Source organism: Oryctolagus cuniculus, chromosome 17 (genome assembly GCF_964237555.1).
Source record: "Oryctolagus cuniculus chromosome 17, mOryCun1.1, whole genome shotgun sequence".
In the NCBI taxonomy this organism is placed as follows: Eukaryota; Metazoa; Chordata; class Mammalia; order Lagomorpha; family Leporidae; genus Oryctolagus; species Oryctolagus cuniculus.
This window is the reverse complement of record NC_091448.1, coordinates 4,911,718-4,931,157: the sequence shown is the minus strand read 5'-3', so window position 1 is coordinate 4,931,157 and position 19,440 is coordinate 4,911,718. Positions and strand designations below refer to the sequence as shown.

At 54.2% G+C, this 19,440-nt stretch overlaps 1 protein-coding gene and 1 long non-coding RNA gene across 3 annotated transcripts in view; one reads left to right on the top strand and one right to left on the bottom strand.

Moving 5' to 3' along the window:
* SAP30BP (SAP30 binding protein) overlaps positions 1 to 19,440 on the top strand; it is a 38,798-nt gene that overhangs the window by 13,457 nt on the left and 5,901 nt on the right. For both annotated transcript variants that reach the window (XM_051838409.2, XM_051838410.2), the window contains 3 exons: positions 10,667 to 10,709; positions 15,937 to 16,025; positions 19,217 to 19,308. In XM_051838409.2, coding sequence (XP_051694369.1) covers positions 10,667 to 10,709; positions 15,937 to 16,025; positions 19,217 to 19,308 — 224 coding nt within the window. The remainder of the gene's footprint in view (positions 1 to 10,666; positions 10,710 to 15,936; positions 16,026 to 19,216; positions 19,309 to 19,440) is intronic.
* Positions 7,196 to 19,368, bottom strand: LOC138846017 (uncharacterized). Its single transcript, XR_011383356.1, has 2 exons — positions 16,872 to 19,368; positions 7,196 to 16,126 (listed from the first exon to the last, which is right to left on the bottom strand). It is a non-coding gene; the product is annotated as an uncharacterized lncRNA (long non-coding RNA).

Sequence of the window (19,440 nt, the reverse complement as noted above, 5' to 3'; positions counted from 1 at the left end):
CGGGACCCAAACCAGCACCCGTAAGGAATGCCAGTGCTGCAGGATGTGGCCTAACCCACTGCTCCACAGTGCCGGCCCCTGGATTTTTTCCCTGACACGACCAAGATGATATGGCACTATTTTTCTGGTGTTTGCTCTGTCAGGGTTTTGTGTTTTTTATATATTGTCAAGATATATAGGAAGATTCAGTATTGTATTAAAAGAAAAATCACCTGCTCCCAGGATACTGACAGTACAACCATTTTCAGTCCTCCATGTTGGCCTCCAATGACAAAGTATTTTGCACTCCATTTTGTTTCATTCTTCAGTGTTGCTCCATTCTGTAATTAAATAGCAGTATGACACAAATGCAAAATTTAAAACTAAAAAACTTAAAAATTGGGGCTGGCGCCATGGCTCACTTGGTTGATCCTCTGCCTGTGGCACCAGCATCCCATATGGGCTCCAGGTTCTAGTCCTGGTTGCTCCTCTTCCAGTCCAGCTCTCTGCTGTGGCCCAGGAAGGCAGTGAAGGATGACCCAAGTGCTTGGGCCCCTGCACCCACATGGGAGACCAGGAGGAAGCACCTGGCTCCTGGCTCCTGGCTTCTGATCGGCGCAGCGCCGGCTGTAGTGGCCATTTGGGGAGTGAACCAACAGAAGGAAGACCTCTCTCTCTCTCTCTCTCTCATTGTCTGTAACTCTGCCTGTCAAATAAATAAATAAAATCTTAAAAAAAAAAAAAAACTTAAAAATTCTCTGGTATGTGTGTTACATCTCAATAAGTCTGCTGTAGCAAAAATAAATTAACTTACTAAGTAAAGGGAAGAATTGAAAAAAGATCTTGAGATTCACCAGCTTCTGTTCTGGTGATAGGCAGCGTCAGCAGCACACTTCCTCACGTCACTCCCCTTGCTCAGTTTTCTTCAGCTGTGTAGATGAAATCAATGTGGCATAGTAGCAAGACTCTGAATGAGTGTTACAGGTAGAATAAAACGCTGGGTGTACATTTCCCCCCCAACAGGCTCGTCTTGGACAGGAAGCACGCTGTATTCTCTGTCGGGTCACCCTTTGCAGCTCTGCTCCTTGGAAGTCCACGTGGTTGTTCACCCAGGCTGGGAGACCGGTGGCATGCGTTCCCTGTGTGGGCTCAGGACAGGGTGGCGGTGCACACGGATGGTGTGATTGGGACTTCGGGACCAGCCCTTGTTCAGGGTAACTCGGATGTGACTCACTGGGCCCTGTGGACTCCAGAGCCGTTTTCCCTAATCATAGCCAGAGGTGATAAGTCTGGCGGTGGCCCCTTTAAGTCAAAGATTTCACACCCACTTCACTCTGCGCCCTGTCTGGAGTCGTTCCTGGAAAGAGATCCTTCCTCCTTGCCCTTTGTTGACTTACCTGGTGGTTTAACCAATGGAATCACAGAAACCGTTGCTGCCTGCAGTGACTTCTTACCACCAAGAAGGTGAGAGGCAGTAAAACTGGGCTTGTGGTGCAAACTTGGGGTTGAATCCGACATCGGCTGCACTGGCCAAGCCACTTTGTTATACTTTTGTTTTTTTGTTTTGTTTTTTGTTTTGTTTTTGACAGGCAGAGTGGACAGTGAGAGAGACAGAGAGAAAGGTCTTCCTTTGCCATTGGTTCATCCTCCAACGGCCGCCGCGGCCAGCGCGCTGCGCTGATCCGAAGGCAGGAGCCAGATACTTCTCCTGGTCTCCCATGGGGTGCAGGGCCCAAGGACTTGGGCCATCCTCCACTGCACTCCCTGGCCACAGCAGAGAGCTGGCCTGGAAGAGGGGCAACCGGGACAGAATCCGGCGCCCCGTCCGGGACTAGAACCCGGTGTGCCGGCGCCGCTAGGCGGAGGATTAGCCTAGTGAGCCGTGGCGCCGGCCTCACTTTGTTATACTTCACTTCTGTTTACTTCTCCACAAAATGGAAATGTCTGTGTCCTGGGGTTTTTCTGAGACTGTAACAATATATATTCTTCATGCCCCAGGATCCTAATTCTAATCATGCAGGATAGAAGGGGGGAAACAGCATGACTCACTTAGCCTGAAAGGAAATGGCCCTTGGCCATTGCTGGTTTGTGAGCCACCCACTCTTTTTGCTGGAAACTGTGATGTGGCCTTTGAACTGTCAGAATGCCCAAGCCTGCCCAACGCTTGGCGCTTCCTGCTCTCCGCATGACTAATGGCCTTGAGGCTTGTCCTCAGCATCACTAGGGTGCCCTTGCAGAAATGGAAAGCAGGGAGTTTCCAGAAGCTCATGAGGTGTGCATGCCACCCCAGGCTGGCCTAGCAGTCTGCTGGGTGGCTGGGTGACCTGATGGGAGCAGCAGCAGGACACAGACAGCGCAGACCATGGGAGTCACTCTGCCTCCGCTGTCCAGAGTGAAAGTCCAGACCGGGTGCTTTGTTCTGCCACCTTCCAGAGAAGGCCTCGCTGCCCCTTCAGCTGAGTGTGCAGGTAGAAACCTGACTGCTGGAAGTCGTGATCTCATGAAAAGAGGAAAAGCCGGCCATTATTCTCCTCTCACCCTCCTCTTGGCTCCACCGCATTGCCAGAGGGGCCTTCTCGGTTGTGCTCCCTTCAAGGAAACTGAAGCTGAGACTTGCAGAAGCCCCACCCCACCCTGTGGTTCTGCAGTGGAAAAGGAGCCTGCATGCCCCGTGCACCCTCCTGTCTGCCCTGCAAGCCCCAACACCGCTCCTTCCCTCCACGCCAGATGCCAGGGATTGCTCACTGAGGTGTGGCAGGGCCCCTCCTTCCCCTGCTGGGTTCATCTTTTTGAAATTATATGATGCAGAAAACGCCTGGCCTGGAGTATCCAGCACTTCCAGCCATGGGTCTGTGTTTTAATCTGTGCGCCTTGAAGTGCTGCCCTGTGGTTTCTGAGTCCTGTAGGATTTTGCTTGCTTCTAGTCCTAGCTTTGGAGTTGGGTGAATTATATCCTGGCCATGCCTTAAAGATACTGGCTTTCCTCTGTCTCTGTGGGTGACAAAGTCCCTGCTGCCAGTACAGAGGTGGTGGCCACATTTGCTCTTCCCTCCCCCTTTTGGCTTTCAGGCCTCGTGGGTGCACTTGCCAATGTAAACCATGTCAGGCAGAGAAACGCTTTTGTAATTTGGTGGCCGGGCAGAGTGGAGAGTCTCACCAGCTTCGCTTTGTCGCTCAGCCTCACAGGGCTGTCTGCCTCTTTGTCCTGTCTGTCCTAGCTCCCTCCACCCTCTAAACCACTCACAGCGTGGAGATCCATTTCTTGGAGGAAGCCTTGAGGGGAAAACAAACCCGCTGCCTGGGCTTGATCAGATCCTTGGTGTGAAGTGGCCTCTGGAGTCAGATGTGTCCTGCCCTGGCTGAGGATGAGAGGGAGGAGTGGAGAGGCCCCCTGTCCAGTCTTTCAAGGAACTGAGAGTCCCAAAGTGTCTTGAATCCAATGTAGATAGCACTTGGCATAGTCAGAAAACAAAAGGATGGTCCTGGCCCGAGGTGGGTGTTTCCACTCAGTGTGATTGATAGCAACAGAACCCTGTGACAGCACTGGAGCAGTGCAGAGCCACAGGGGCCTGGTTTTAACCACAGTTTTCAAATAGACGTTTCCATACCCCCTCCCTGTCTTTTCATCAGGCTGCAAGGCCGGTTCTAGCCTGGCTTCATTTGTCTTGGCAGACTCCTGTTTAACCCTGCCTCATAGGAACCTCTGAGCAAAGGAGCTCGCCTTCCCGGCCACGGCAGTTCCAGTGCATCCAAATAAGCCCCACCAGCTTCCTCCTATTTTTCTGATAAGTGGAGTGTTTCCATCCCCGGGCAGGCAGTATGCCCATGGCAGGGGTCCGTTTGTGGCCAACAGGATGCGACTGAAGGAAGTGTGCTGGTGATGGGCGCCCTCCGGGGGGAGGTGCTGGGGCGTGCAGTGTCGTTCCCACACAGCACCGGGTTCCAGCCCGACGCCAGGCTGCGAGTTGCTGGCAGCTCTCACTCCACACCCCCACTGCATCTGTCAAACCGGCTCTATTTTCTGGTACATGAAGGTGTTTTGATAAAAGTAATCTCCAAGTGCTGGTTTCTTGGCAGCGTGAGGTGACCGGCGCCCATCTCGGAAAACCTTGTTTGGGCTGTCACTTTGATACCCCCGTGAGGGCTCCCCAGGGACGCACACATAGCAGTTTCATGGGGCTGTTGTGAAAATTCATGAAGCATTTGGCATTTTAGTTCATAACTTTATTTCCAGGGTTTATCCCCAGTGCTTGGCTCAATGCCTGAAATATAATAAATGCTCTATAAATTATTTGGGGATAAATGAGTTAACTCCACAGTAATTGTTTTTGTCTTGAGATTTAGGAGCATTCAGCCCAGTAGTTTAGAAGATGCAGGATGATAGGCAAAGAATTTTTATTTTTTATTTTTTTTTGACAGAGTGGACAGTGAAAGAGAGACAGAGAGAAAGGTCTTCCTTCCATTGATTCACCCCCCAAATGGCCGCTATGGCCAGCACTGCGCTGATCTGAAGCCAGGAGCCAGGTTTTTCCTCCTGGTCTTCCATGCGGGTGCAGGGCCCAAGCACTTGGGCCATCCTCCACTGCACTCCCGGGCCACAGCAGAGAGCTGGACTGGAAGAGGAGCAACCGGGATAGAATCTCGCGCCACAGGCGGAGGATTAGCCTGTTGAGCTAAAGCGCTGGCCAAGAATTGGGTTTTTTAAATAAATTTTTTAAAATTCGGTGTTGGTGACCTTGCTCCCTTTTCCTGGGCCTTGATCAGCCTTCTCTTGCAAGCCTAGCTCTGCTGTGAGCACCTTTTCTTCTTCTTCTTCTTCTTTTTTTTTTTTAGTAAAGATTTATTTATTTAAAAGGCAAAGATGGAGAGAAAGATTGGTTAGCTGACTGATTGATTTATCTTCCATGTACTGGGTTGCTCCACAAATGGCTGCAATGGCTAGGGCTGGGCCAGGCAGGAGCCAGGAGCTTCTTCCAGGTCTCCCATGTGGGTGCAGCAGCCCAAGGACTTGGGCCATCTTCTTCTGCTTTCCCAGGCACATTAGCAGGGAGCTGGATCAGAAGTGGAGCAGCCGGGACTTGAACCAGTGCCCGTATGGGATGCCAGCACTGCAGGCAGCAGCTTAACCTATGCCACAGTGCCAGCCCTGCACCTCTGCTATTTCTGACACTCCTGTGAATTCACACTCTGGATTTTACCGGGTTTGGACTTTAGAGGTTCGAACACTGAGCTGAAGGTAGCTATGAAACCCTAAAGTATTCTAAAGAAAACTGACACTAAGCGAGTAGGGGTCTGCATGTGTGAGATGAGTGACGCCTGCTGTGAGCCAGGCCCTGGCTGTCCTGGGTGATGCACAGCACGGCTGCTGAGTGTACAGGGCAGGCACTTTGCCCTCCTTGGCCGGGTGGGTGAGCGAAGGTGTGCACTCTGCACACAGCTCCCTAAACCAGTGTGGGGAGGGGACCGTCTCAGGGAGTTGGCATTGCAGAGGAGGGGGAGAGGCTGCAGTGGTCGGCAGGGAATCCTCTGCCTCCTGGGCTGCAGGGTTCCTTTAGTAGGTGAGTGCTTATCCAGTGAGAGCGGTTAGGGCTTTGTCACTACGAGGGCTGTCTGGTCTGGCCTCCCCAGCTGCCCTGACTCACCACGCAGGCTCCCACTGTCCAACCAAAAACGCTCAGTCTGTGGCCTGCTTGCCTCTGGCCTGCTCTGAGTGCCTCTTGCTCCCAGAACTTGGGAAAGAATGGGACAGTTAGATCTGGCAGAATCCAGATGACAGACACTGCCCTGTCTGCTGCTGGAACTGTGTGAGCTTTGCGGGGCTCGTTCCGGAAAGGAGAGGCAGAGTTGTTGAGTGTAAATGACCTCCGTCTGTTCAGCAGGGCCTGCTCCCCCTTGCTCGGGTGGGCTTCCCGGTTCCGTGGCAGCTCCTCCAGCGCCACGACTCCGTGTCGTTCTGCCTCACTTCTCCAGGCAGCCTCACCGGCAGCTGGGCTGTTGTGTTCTCCGCGGGGGAACCACGTTCCAACTTTTGTAATTCCCACTGACGTGCCACGTGACTGCAGCAGTCTTACACAGTGTGGTCATGACTGACTAAGAAATCAAAAGGGCAGGTTCACATCGCTGCTCCCTGGGGATGGCCGCCAGCCTGCCGTGGTCACCTGGTGCTCTGGCTGTTGGAACTCCAGTCTCTGGTGAAGGCTGGGGAGGGGAGGTGCAGACAGAAGAGGAGTCCTTGTCTCAGAGTTTGGTTTCTGTGACCAGCTCAGTCTGTGAAGCAGTCTCTCCTGTCTTCCCACTTGGCTTGGCTTGGAAAGCTATGGATTTTTCCCCCTTGGGTCTTAATTGAACTTAAACTAGGTAGCTAAGAGGTTTACCCACTTTCTCCTAGGAAGCTGTGGTCAGTTCTTTCCTTTCCTTTCCCAGGTGAGACTCTGTGTCTTGGTCTTGTCCATGAACCAGGTAAACCTTGGGATGTGTGCCTCTGTGGGCCTGTCTGCAGGCTGCTGGTTGAGGCAGGCAGTCTGGTAACTAGATCTCCAGGCTGGGTTCTTTACTTTGACTTATCTCCACCTGGAAGTCAGAAGATGGACTCACGCAGGTCAAGAAAGGTTTTCCCATCGGTGAAAATCTGGCCTTGGGGGAAGAAAAGAAGACTGGTTTCTTGTTGCTTTTAGTTTGTGTCCTCATAAGCGGGTCTGTCCCCTCCCTGTCTCGGTGCAGGCACAGGACGGGTCACACCTGTCTCCATCTGCTTGGTGCTGCCATTTGAAATACTGCGTCACGTGTCTTTTCTGACATCATAGCTGGGTTCATTTTCATACTGAATTCCTAGTGTGTGAGGCCTTACTGGCAGGAGAATGTGTCTCTGGGTCTTTTTTTTTTTTTTTTTTTTTTTTTTTTTAAGATTTATTTATTTGAAGGCAAAGTTACACCAAAGCGGAGAGAGAGGTCTTCTGTCTGCTGGTTCATTTCCCAAATGGCCACAACAGCTGGAGATGGGCTGATACAATCCGAAGCCAGGAGCCTCCTCTGGATTTACCATGCAGGTGCAGGGCCCCAAGGACTTGGGCCATCTTCTACTGCTTTCCCAGGCCATAGCAGAGAGCTGGATGGGAAGTGGAGCAGCCAGGACTCAAACTGGTGCCCTTATGGGATGCCAGCACTGCAGACAGCAGCTTTACCCACTATGCCATAATGCAAGACCCGTCTCTGGGTCTTTTTTTTTTTTTTTTTTTTAACTTTATTTGAAAGTCAGAGTTACACAGAGAGGAGAGGCAGAGAGAGAGAGGTCTTCCATCTGCTGGTTCACTCCCCAGTTGGCCACAATGGCTGGAGCTACGCCAATTCAAAGCCAGGAGCCAGGAGCTTTTCTTGGGTCTCCCATGTGAGTGCAGGGGCCCAAGGACTTGGGCCATCTTCTACTGCTTTCCCAGGCCACAGCAGAGAAGCGGAGGATGCCAGCACTTCAGGCCAGGGCGTTAACTCACTGCGCCACCTCACCGGCCCCCTGTCTCTGGGTCTTGTGACTGCCCCTACCCGTCCTGATCTCCTGTTGCCCGTGGAGGTCATTATGGAGTGATGTCATTGTCATTACGTTGGAGTAGAAGCTGCTTTCTTTGAATAAAGCTTCCTTCGAAGGTCATTGCAGGGTAAATGGTTGTAAAAGCATCTTTGGGGTGTTCGTCACCATCCTCGACAGTCTCCCCTTCCTTCTGAGTTTTTCTGTTTGTTATTCTGGGACCATCTCCATTTGAGGAGCGGGCAGTGCTGCGGCTCCGGCACTTTCCTTCCTGTGCTCAGGGCGGGGCGGGAGCTCAGCTTCAGAGTCCATAAGAGCCTGGGTCGCTGTCTTCGGGGTCCGTAAGAGCCTGGGTCGTTGTCTTCAGTAGCAGCTCAGGGCAGCGATGCAGATGCCCAGAGGCTCCACAAGCTCACAGCCCAGTTTACTGGTCCCAGGGTAAGTGAATTCCAGTCTTGAACATGACAGGATGTGGCCAGGAGGATGCACACAGATCCCTCCTGTCTGATTCTCCAGGGTCTTCCAAGCTCCAAGGGTGCCTATGACAATGGGGAACCTGAACCAACAGCCCCCAGCATCTTCCTGGGAGAACCTTAGTGCAGGAGACTGGCCTCTTGCTGAGGCTCACAGCTGTCTGTGTCTTCCAAGCTGGGCCTTCACCACACAATCAGGGCTGGCGTTGTGGCGTAGTGGGTTAAGCTGTCTACAATGCCGACATCCCATCTGCGCACTGCTTCATGTCCCAGCTGCTCCACTTCCAATCCAGCTCCCCTCTGATGCACCTGGGAAAGCAGAGGACAATGACTCAAGTCCCTGGGCCTCTGCATCCAAGTGGAAGACCCGGCTGAAGCAGCTGGCTTCAGCTTGGCTCAGCCCTGGCCAGTGCAGCCATTTAGGAAGTGAACTAGCAGGTGGATGATCGATCGATCGATTGATATCTCTCTCTCTCCCTCCCTCCCCCTCCCCCCTTTTCAAATAAATAAATCTTTAACAAATGATAATAATCTCCTGGCACTTGGAGTGGGGGCACCATCTACTGGTCAGCACTTTGGAGTCTGAAGTTTGAAGGCCTGCGGAGCTGGACTTGGCTGTGAGGAGCTGAGTGGGCTGATTCTGGATGTGAGGGTCAGGATTAAGGAAAAGTCCCAGGGCCTTGGGCGCAGGGTGCTCTCTGGGAATACCCACACTTTTCTTCTTTTGTACTAAGATAGAAAAGCAGACACTAGTCAGCAAATTGAAAACTACCAGGTTTTGTTATTTGAGAGGTAAAGTTACAGACAGAAAGATATTTTCCAACTTCTGGTTCATTCCCCAGGTGTCTTCAATGGCCGGAGCTGGGCCATTGACCCAGAGCTAGGAGCTTCTGGGTCTCCCACATGGGTGCAGGGTCCTCTGCTTTCCCAGGTACATTAGCAGGGAGCTAGATTGGAAGTGGAGCAGCCGGGACTCAAATGGCGGCCATATGGGATGCTGGCACTGCAAGTGGCAGCTTTACCCACTACGCCACAGTGCCAGCCCTAAGGTGACCAACTTCTGACCCTGGGGTAGACTCCCGTGTGGCCCTCGAGTCCCCTCCTGGACTCTGCATTTCTGCCCTTGAAAGATGCGCTGGAATAGCGCAGGACCTTGGAAAAGAGGAGCTCGCAGTCAGTCTCCCCCTGGCCTGGCCATGAGCAGGCAGCTGGCTGGAGCCGGGTAAGGAGCAGATAGGACATGCCCATCTTTCCCACAGTTAGTACCCAGCAAGGTGTCCCCTGGAGGGAGAATTTCAGGGAATTTATAGCCCCACGTTCTTTGACTGTCACAAAGGGATTGTTGTTGGTTCCCTAAGAGACTGGCACCCTGGCGAGCAGTTGATTTATGATTCCAGCCTGAACTCGACATGGCAGTCCTCCAGGCCCCTCCCACTCCTCTCTACCCAGCCCATCCAGCCTCCTCTTTGCCCACCTGATTGGCAGCAAGGCAGAGTCCAGAAGAGATGAGCTGCTAGGCAGCCTGGCCTGGACATTGTGCCCCCCAAGTTCAGTGAATAGCTGTGGTGTCCAGAAGAATGAGAGTTTTACCAGGAAGGACTTTCAGGGAGGGAGGCCAGGAACCGCTAGCCTCCACTTGGTCCTCACACCTTCACTTGGGAGACGTGTTGTGGTGTAGCCTTTATTCTTGGGGGGGGGGGGGGTGCACAGAGGTCTGTGGCTATTCCTTGTCAAGTCTTGTTGTGGAGTTGGCACTGTCTTCTCCCTCCCTAACCAGACGGAAAGAAATGAGACCCAGCAACTCACCCTAGCCTCGCTTCTGCGATGTGATCGTTAGCGTGTAGCCTGGCACTCGCTGGTCTGCCTGGGTTGGAGCGGTGAGCAGCGCAGCTGTGTGCTTGCCAGGTCACGTGTGGACAGCGGGGGCAAGGGAAGGCCTTCCTCCCTGCTGTGCTGCAGCTTAGAGCGTGGCCCTGGACCATGGCCTCGCAGCGTTGATCTGGCTTCAGTGAGACATTTACTTTGAAGCAATGAAATACAGGAGCCGTGTGATGCAGTCTCAGCTCTTGGGTTTTTGTAGGTGTGTAGAGCTGGCGGTTGTACACGGAGGGTGAGAGGAAGTTTTTCTCTGCAGAGAGCAATGCCAGTGTAAAGAGAACTGTTAAGGTGTGCTTCATGCTGGCTCGGGGTTCTGCGAGCTGCCCCTTTCCCCTCATGATCAAGTTTCCCTTTTCTGCTTAAATTAAAAGTAGGAAAAACTCTCAGGAGCAACTAATCTTTTGTTTTTCAGTCTCAGGTGTTATAAATAGTCCCCTCCCCAGCACCCACCATTGAGCTGGTGGTGCCTGGGGCCGCGGCAGCTCCAGAGACTGCGGCCGCTGGGCCTGAGCGCGGCACTGTGTTCTAGCACGCTTCCTCAGACCCAGAGCGAGCGTGGACAGAGGGCAGGTGGCAGAGGTAGCCGGAACAGGCTTGCCGGCGCACGTTCTCAGCATTTCTGGGTGCTGGTCCCTGCTGGAGCCCGTGGTGCAGCTGAGGGGGCTGGGAGACTGAGCTGCCGGAGGCCCCGCAACGTCCCCGGCTGTCCTTTCACCCTTTCTCCTGCCTTAGTGATCCCGTGTGTCTCAGCGAGGAAAGCAGTGGTGGCTCAAGGACCCAGGTCTGACCTCCTCGTGTTTCTGCTTCTCTTGTGTAGGATAATGCAGACGTAGAGAAGCGAGACCCCCAGGAACTCGTTGGTAAGTACCCGGTGGGAGCTGCTCCGGGGGGCTTGTTGATCCTTCGTACTCCCCCTCGGGCCCTGCCGCTCTTCTTAGGGCGACTGGGTGAGACCGCCAGGGAACAATTCTTCTTTCAAAGTGGTATTCATGGTGTGCTGTGTTGTGCTTCGTGTGGTTGCCAGCACCGTCAGGAGGGAATTCGGGGCCCCATTTAGCTGGGACCTCATCGCAGCCTTTGTTTCCCCTTGTGCCCCGTCTTGTGTTTGTGCCCCCTCCTCCTCCACTGGCATATTCACGGTGCTCAGGGAGTCGGCATGTGGCCTCTGCTGGCACTTTGCTCTGTCCCCAGGCGGGCACATGCCTCACAGCCCTGGTGTCTGGGGCCCTTTGTGACTAGGGAGGAGCAAGGCCATTTCTGGAAAAAAGCCCACGTCATCCAAGTCCTGTGCCAACTCCAGCCTCTTAATCCTTTCAGAAAGCCCCTCAGCTCCTTTAGTTTGACTGTGGCCTTTGTAATGGCCCTGAAAGCCTGACGCAGGGACGTTCCCTGGTGTCCGAGTCCAGACCTCGCAGCAGGGTTGACCGCGCTCACCCCCGCGGCCATTACCCGCGCTCTCTGCCTGTTCCCTGATCTCAGAGCGAGTTACTGCTCTGCAGCTGTGGCCCGCAGAGCCCACCCTGTGGTTCCTGTCGGGTGATAGGGACGCGGCCTGGAGATGTCCCTCCAGAGGTCACTCTTCCAGGGACGGGAGGTCGGGCCCATTTTGTTTTTCCCTAACTGAAAGAGCTAGAACTTGTTCGTTCCTTTTGTCTTCTGAGGAAGACGTGGGTAGGAATGTGAGTCTCTGAGCAGCCCCGACTCCTAGCGCGGTTCTGCCCTGATCCCTAGGTTGTCCAGTGGATGGAGTTTGGCTCCTTCAAGTCGTGTAAACGCCAGGATTTCCTTAAAACCTTGAGTATACACTTTAGAAAACACCGTAGGGCGGACCATGCCGAGAAACTGCAAGGCTGGGGGTCAGAGGGCAACTCTCCATGGAGCTCGGAGCTCGCGCTCGCAAGCAGCGTTGGGAGAGTGCTGGAATGTGTGTGGGCGGTGGCCGACTCAGCCCCCAGCTTCTTCCACAGCCAACTTGGCACTCTCGTCTCCACGTCCCTCTGAAGTAGCTCTGTTGGAGTAGGATTTACACAGAGCCAGATGTGCCAGTGTGGAGTGTACCGCTTGAGTTTTGATCGACTGAATGGTCGTGTGGGCCACACGATGGTCATAATACACGACACTTCCATCCCTCCAGAATGTTCCCTTGCACCCCTCCCTCTGCCTCAGGTGGTAGGGATCTACTGTCTTGCCCATAGCTTTGCCTTGTGAAGAATTCCGTGTAATCAAAATCTTTCAGCCTTGGCACTGTTGACACTTTGGGCTGGGTCATTCTGCCATGGGAACCATCCTGTGCATTGTAGGCGGTGTAGTCCGTCCTGTGTCTGCCCACTAGTGCTGGAAGCCCGCTCTCCCTCCCCCAAAGGTGATGATAAAAATGTCTCCAAACTTCTCCAGGTGTCCTCTAAGAGGGGCCCCGCCCCACAGAGTGGGGAACCACTCGTACAAATGCAGTAGTTCTGGGGGGGCCTCTCGCTCAGCTTGACGCCTGTGAGATGCTCCTTGTTAAACATGTCCATTGTTTCTTTTTGTTGCTAAGTGATGTTTCATTACTTTTACCCAGGAAGGACACAAATACATTTTTTTTTTTTTTTTTTTTTTTTTTTAAGATTTTATTTATGGGGGCCGGTGCTGTGACGTGGCGGGTAAAGCCGCTGCCTGCAGTTCCAGCATCCATATGGGTGCCTATTCGAGTCCTGGCTGCTCCACTTCCGATCCAGCTCTCTGCTGTAGCCTGAGAAAGCAGTGGAGGATGGCCTAGTCCTTGGGCCCCTGCGTCTGCGTGGGAGACCTGGAGGAAGCTCCTGGCTCCTGGCATCGGATTGGTGCAGCTCCGGCCTTTACGGCCAATTAGGGAGTGAACCAACAGATGGGAGATTTCTCTCTCTGCCTCTCCATCTCTCTCTATGTAACTCTGACTTTCAACTAAATAAATCTTTTAAACAAAAAAAGATTTTGTTTATGTATTTGAGAGGTAGAGTTACAGACAGTGAGAGGGAGAGACAGAAAGGTCTTCCAGGCCTGCGCCGCGGCTCACTTAGCTAATCCTCTGCCTGCAGTGCTGGCACCCCGAGTTCTAGTCCAGGTTAGGGCGCCAGATTCTGTCCCACTTGCTCCTCTTCCAGCCCAGCTCTCTGCTGTGGCCCAGGAAGGCAGTGGAGGATGACCCAAGTGCTTGGGCCCTGCACCCACATGGGAGACCAGGAGGAGGCACCTGGCTCCTGCCTTCAAATCCGCGCAGCGCACCGGCCATGGCAGCCGTTTCAGGGGTGAACCAACGGAAAGGAAGTCCTTTTTCTCTCTCTCTCTCATTAACTCTGCCTGTCAAAAAAAAAAAAAAAAAGAGAGGAAGGGAGGGAGGGAGGGAGGAAAGGAAAGGAAAAGGAAGGGAAAGAAAGGAAAGGAGGTCTTCCATCCACTGGTTGACTCCTTAAATGGCCGCAATGGCTGGAGCTGGGCTGATCTGAAACCAGGAGCTTTCTCTGGGTCTCCCACGTGGGTGCAGGGGCCCAAGGACTTGGGCCATCTTCCGTTGCTTTCCCGGGCCACAGCAGAGAGCTGGATTGGAAGTGGAGCAGCCGGAATTCGAACTGGCACCCATATGGGATGCCAGCACTGCAGGTGACAGCTTTACTCACTACACCACAGCGCTGGCCCCATTTGACTTTCAAATAAATAAATAAACCTTAAAAAAAAATGGCGAAGCAGACTAGCCTGACACTCCAACATGGGATGCAAGCATCCCCAGCGATAGCGTAGCCCACTGCTCCACAATGTCTATCCCACAGGTGGATCTTCAAGTTTGAATACCCAGCGATTCTCATTGAGGAATAACTAGTTAGGACACAGCTGCCTGGCTGCCATGGGAAGTGTTTCCGTATGTGTGGACCCCCTGCCTTTCAAAGAGCAAGCCAGCGAGGAGGAAAGCCAACCCGTAGACATCGGTCTCCAGTAGTGGAGCTCCTACAGGGCTGAGCGTGGCACCCTGTCCCTGCCTTCCAGGATGCCTGGAACAGTGGCACTGGTGGGGTAGTCCCGTTGGGTTCCTCATGTCACCTGTGCGCTGGAGACACCCCATGGTCGTTTGCTTTCAGCCACCTCACAGCATCCCGCAGGCATCCAGAGGACCGGCTTGCTCCCTCTGCTCACCCTCTGCCACCCATAAGCCCATCTGGCTGGCTGCTCCTACACAGATTCCTCCTGGCAGCTGTGGACGCTGGCTGTTTCCCGACCGACATGCACGGGGTGACTCGTGCTGTCAGTGGGCTTCTCAGCTGCTGGATGCACTGCCTCCTAGACGGCCCCCCAGACCCAGGCAGCAGCCAGTGACCCGCAGCACTGCCCAAGCGTCTGGCTCCGTCACACAACATGGTTGCTTGGGAAGAGGGTTTAGAGATCTGACTGCAGCCAGGTAGTGGGCTGATGTCTTCCACACTAGCTCACTCCAGAGCGAATCACTTAAAGCTTGCTCTTGAAGCCTGTGTGAAGCTTTTATTAGTTTTTCTGAGTGTCCCTTTGTTTGACAGTTACTTCTTAGGAATTATCTTGTTTCTAGCCAGTTCAAGAGGGGTTTCCCTCCTCTCACCGTCCCGTGTGCTGTCAGAACCCCAGAAGTGTGGCTAGTTGCTGTGACAACAGTATCACAGCCTGTTTTTCCAAAAGGCCTTCCTGACAAATGCCAGAGGGCACGTGTCTCATCACACATCCGCTTCGTCCCTCCTTGCTTTGGTTACTAATGCTCACAAAATGGAAGGCCCAGCTCTCCCTTGCCGACGCCGCGTTCACCCAGCCTCTGCAGCCCACGGGAGCTCAGGCCTTGAACTCCCAGCATTGCGGGACTGGGTGGAGGAGGAAGTCAGGCTGAGCAGGGTGTCACCCTGGCTTGAGGAGTTCGGGGCCAGAAGTACAGTGCTGGGCAAAGAGCAGCGCTCAGTCCGCAAGTGGAAGTACCCCTGGCCGCGCTGACAGCGGAGTCCACAGCAGGACCTGCCTGTGAGCCGTGTGCCACTCAGTCTGTCCTCTGTTCTTGGGACGCATTCCGTGAGAATCCACTGACGACAGTGAAAATCGTGCAGCTGCGACTCTGCTCTGGACTTGACCCCTGGCCTCAGCGCGGCTCAGTGTGCGCAGGCTGGGACCGCAGCAGCTCAGCTGGCGAGATCTGGGAGCCTCGTCCCCAGCACTGCGCAGCCTGTGTTCTTTACAGCAGAGATCAGTGTACCTTATCTGCTAAGAAAACATTAACCCAGCTTCAGGAGCGAGTGGGGAAGGCTGTGCTCGGCCAGCCGCAGTCCAGCAGCCGCCCAGGCCCAGAGCTTCCACATAGCAGGTCCCCTGAAAGCACTTGCTGTGTATCGGTGGGGGCTTGTTCATTCTTCCCTCCGTCCTGCCCCACCCCGCCCTGCCTGCTGCTGGCTCATTGTGAGGTCCTTTTCATGAGAGAATGTTTTCAAGAGCACAGTCCTACAACAAACAGCGCATTGTCTGAGTGATCCAGGCAGGGTGGCCGGAGGCTGGGGAGGAGGAGGCTGAGGCAGTGGCGAGGCTGAGGGAGCTGCCCCTGGGAATCGGGCCTGTTGTTCCCAGGAATGAGGTGGGCCAACAGGGGTTGGTTGGTTTCTTTTTTAAAGACCGTAAGCTAATAACATCAGATGAATGTTTGTCCTGTACAGGTCGTTTTGGATGCTTTGGGACCCAAACCTGGGGGACTCTGAGCTCTGATCCCCTGTAGTCTGGGTGGATCAGGCACCTTCTCACTCCGGCCCCACCCCCAGCTGGTTGGCAAACATTCACAGCGCATGCTGGGGCCTGTTCTTTCCCTAAAAGTTAGCCGCTGTGACTTGGTAGTGTGTGTTCTCTACATTGGTGCGCTGTGCCTCATGTCTGTTTCCCCAGCTTGGCACACGCTGGCTCTTCCTGGTCATTCAGCCTTGGCTCCAGGGGACCCTTCCTCGAGAGCTCGCACCTGCACGGTGTTTGCATCGCATTTACTCCTCCCTGAAAACGTTTCATGTGGTCGCTTTTTATTTTTCGTGTCTGTGCCCGTCCTCACCTCTTCCTACAGAATTGTCCCCTCTGTTCTCTCCACAGCTTCCTTTTCTGAAAGGGTCCGGAACATGTCGCCTGATGAGATCAAGATCCCGCCAGAACCGCCTGGCCGATGCTCAAATCACTTACAAGTAAGCACAAGGCCCGGCCGCCGGGGCCCGTGAGGCTGGGTTAGGTGTCTGATTCGGTCTTCGAACCTGAAGAGCCCGTGGCAGGGAAGGGGACTGAGGTTCTGTAAGAAACATCCGTATGAGAAGGGGACCACAGTCCTGCTTACTCCTCCTTAGCCTGTGTCAGGCTTGCGCGCCCACTGTGCTACCTCTCCCTGCAGGTCACCCTGCCCGAGTGGCCCTGCCCCCTGCTGGTCCCTCCATGAAGTCCTAAGCCTGGGCAGAGAAGAAACATACATGTCCTGCAGCCCCGCTGACCAGTGGGAACTCCTCAGGAGGAGCTTTGCTGAGGAACTGGAACCATCTAACTTCAGAAGCGTTTATGTGCATAAAATTGCTGCCCTCGTGTTCCGTCAGGGCTGATTCTGTAATCTCTCGCCTGACAAAACTCGTGCAGACCCGACCTGAGATTTTAGAGCTGTTAGTGCAGTTACTGCCTGGCGGGCGGTCCTGGGGGGAGCTGGGGTTCCCCCTCCCCGCCCCCCTGTCAGTGGGGCCTCCGACTACAATAAGGCAGGTGCCCAAGACTGCACACCTGCAGCACCTGGTCCCCCTGCCCGTGGGTGACAAGGCCGGGGGAGGACCAGAGTCAGGCTGGAAGCCCATACAGATTCTCCTCCTTTTCCAGAAGTCCTCTCCCTTTGCTGAGTTGTCTGTCCCCTGCCACCTCCCAGAGACGTGTCACCCTCCGTGCTAGACAGCAGGCTCGGGCCACCTGCCCAGGCGGAGGCACCCAGCCGCTCAGCCTGAGTTCAGACTGTACCCTGTCATGGTAGAAACCACGGAATCTGAGGTGGCAGGACTGACCTGATGGCCCGGGAGACAGAGCCGAGCCACGTGTAGAACATGGGGCTCCTTCCGTTGCCCTGGAGGAGGCAGCATTGAGGAAAGCCGTTGTCGCCCTTGGCTTTTCCTCCCTGTAATTAACTGCACTGCAAACCCCTCCCTGCAGCTCAGTCCAGGCAGAGTCCGCCTCTCCTGGTCTTTCCCAAAGGTGTCATGTGGCACCCCAGCCCCGCCCACTTTCCCTTGCAGGTGACGCGTACTGCCTCCCCCACCGTGTTTTCTTTTCCTTTTTTTTTTTTTTTTTTTTTTTTTTTAAAGATGTGTCGGTTTGTTTGAAAGGCAGAGTTACAGAGAGAGGGAGTGACTGAGATCTGTTCCCCATTCCACTCCCTAAATGGCCCCAGTGGTCAGAACTGAGCTGACCCAAAGCCAGAAGCCAAGAGTTTCCTCCAGTTCTCCCACTTGGGTGCAGGAGTCTAAGGGCTTGAGCCATCTTCCACTGCTTTACCAGACCATTAGCAGGGAGCTGGGTTGGAAATGGAGCAGCTGGGACTCGAACCAGTGCCCATATGGGATGCCTTCTCCACAAGCGGTGACTTTTCCTGCTAAGCCACAGCACCGACCCCTACCCCTGTATTTAAACTGCTCCAGGAGGTCGGCTGCAGATAGATTTTTTTTTTTTTTAAGATTTATTTATTGGGGCCGGTGCCGCGGCTCACAAAGCTAATCCTCTGCCTTGCGGCGCCAGCACACCAGGTTCTAGTCCCGGTCGGGGCTCCGGATTCTGTCCCGGTTGCCCCTCTTCCAGTCCAGCTCTCTGCTGTGGCCCGGGAGTGCCTGGGAGGATGGCCCAAGTGCTTGGGCCCTGCACCCCATGGGAGACCAGGAGAAGTACCTGCCTCCTGCCATCGGATCAGTGCGGTGCGCCGGCCGCAGCGGCCATTGGAGGGTGAACCAATGGCAAAGGAAGACCTTTCTCTCTGTCTCTCTCTCTCTCACTATCCACTCTGTCAAAAAAAAAAAAAAAAAAAAAAAAAAAAAAAAAAAAAAAGATTTATTTATTGGGGCCAGCGCTGTGGCACAGTGGGTTAAAGCCCTGGCCTGAAGCGCTGGCATCCATATAGGTGCCAGTTCTAGTCCTGGCTGCTCCTCTTCCAATCCAGCTCTTTGCTGTGGTCTGGGAAAGCAGTAGAAGATTGCCCAAATCCTTGGGCCCCTGCACCTGCGTGGGAGACCCAAAAGAAGCTCCTGGCTGCTGACTTCAGATTGGCTCAGCTCCAGCTGTTGCAGCCATTTGAAGAGTGAACCATTGGATGGAAGACCTCTTTGTTTCTACCTCTCTCTGTAACTCTGTCTTTCAAATAAAAATAAATCTTTAAAAAATAATTTATTTCTTTATTTGAAAGAGTTACACAGAGAGAGGAGAGGGAGAGAGAGAGGTCCTCCATCCACTGGTTCACTCCCCAATTGGACAAAATGGCCAGAGCAGGGCCAATCAGGAGCCAGGAGCCTCTTTCCAGGACTCCCACACCATTCAGGGGCCCAAGGACTTGGGCCATCCTCCATTGCTTTCCCAAGCCATAGCAGAAAGCTGGATTGGAAGTGGAGCAGCCGGGACTTGAACTGGCTCCCATATGGAGTGCCGGCAGCAGGCGGCATCTTTACCTGCTACGCCCCAGCACCAGCCCCTGCAGATAGTGCAACGCCCGCCTTCCTAGATAGCAGCACTGTTTCCTCAGGGTTGGGCCTCTTCACTGGCCCTAAGCAGCACAGGCATCGTCTCAGCTGGGCAGCACCTTCCTAGGGACACTCGGGTCACTGGCCAGAGGTGGGCCTGGATCCGGGCCGGGTGTGATTCTCCTTACCCTTGAAAGTCCAGGCCTTGCTCCTGGAGGAGGAGTCTCGAAGATGAGGGGTAACCCTCGATAAACTGGCTGGAACCAGCCATTTGTGAGCCAACCTGAAAAACTCTCCTGCTGCCTGCACCCAGAAGGACGGAGTCCCTCCCAGGAGCCTGTGACTCACAGCTCGGGGGCTTCCCCTCGTGCTGAGAACCAGCCTGTGTCCCTGCACGTCCGCTCTGGCGCCTCGGACTGTTCAGGCGATGCAGGAGCTGATGAAGCGGCTGGCGATCCGGTTGTCATCTCCTCCGTGGCCTCCCTGCCTCAGTCTTTACTCACCCTCTGTTACTCATCCGAAGGGAGACGCCGCAGACAGACTGGCCTGGGCTCTTCTGACTTGGGTCAGCTCTGTCCAGGCAGAGGCTGGGTGGAGAAGGAATGTGCTCCTCACAGCACTCGAGACTGAAGACTGGGACTGGGAGTAGGTGGGCTTCTGTCACATGCTCTTCTGCTCCTCTTCCACAGGACAAGATCCAGAAGCTGTATGAGCGAAAGATAAAAGAGGGAATGGATATGAACTACATTATCCAACGGAAGAAAGAATTCCGGAACCCTAGGTCAGTTTCCCCTGAGCTCGTGGGGCTGGGTCATTGCTGTTGGAGGAGAGCCGGGGCCAGCCCCAGGGAGGTAGTGCGGATAGACTCAGCTGAGGTCTCACCTGAGCTCAGACTCCCCCAGACTCAGACCCA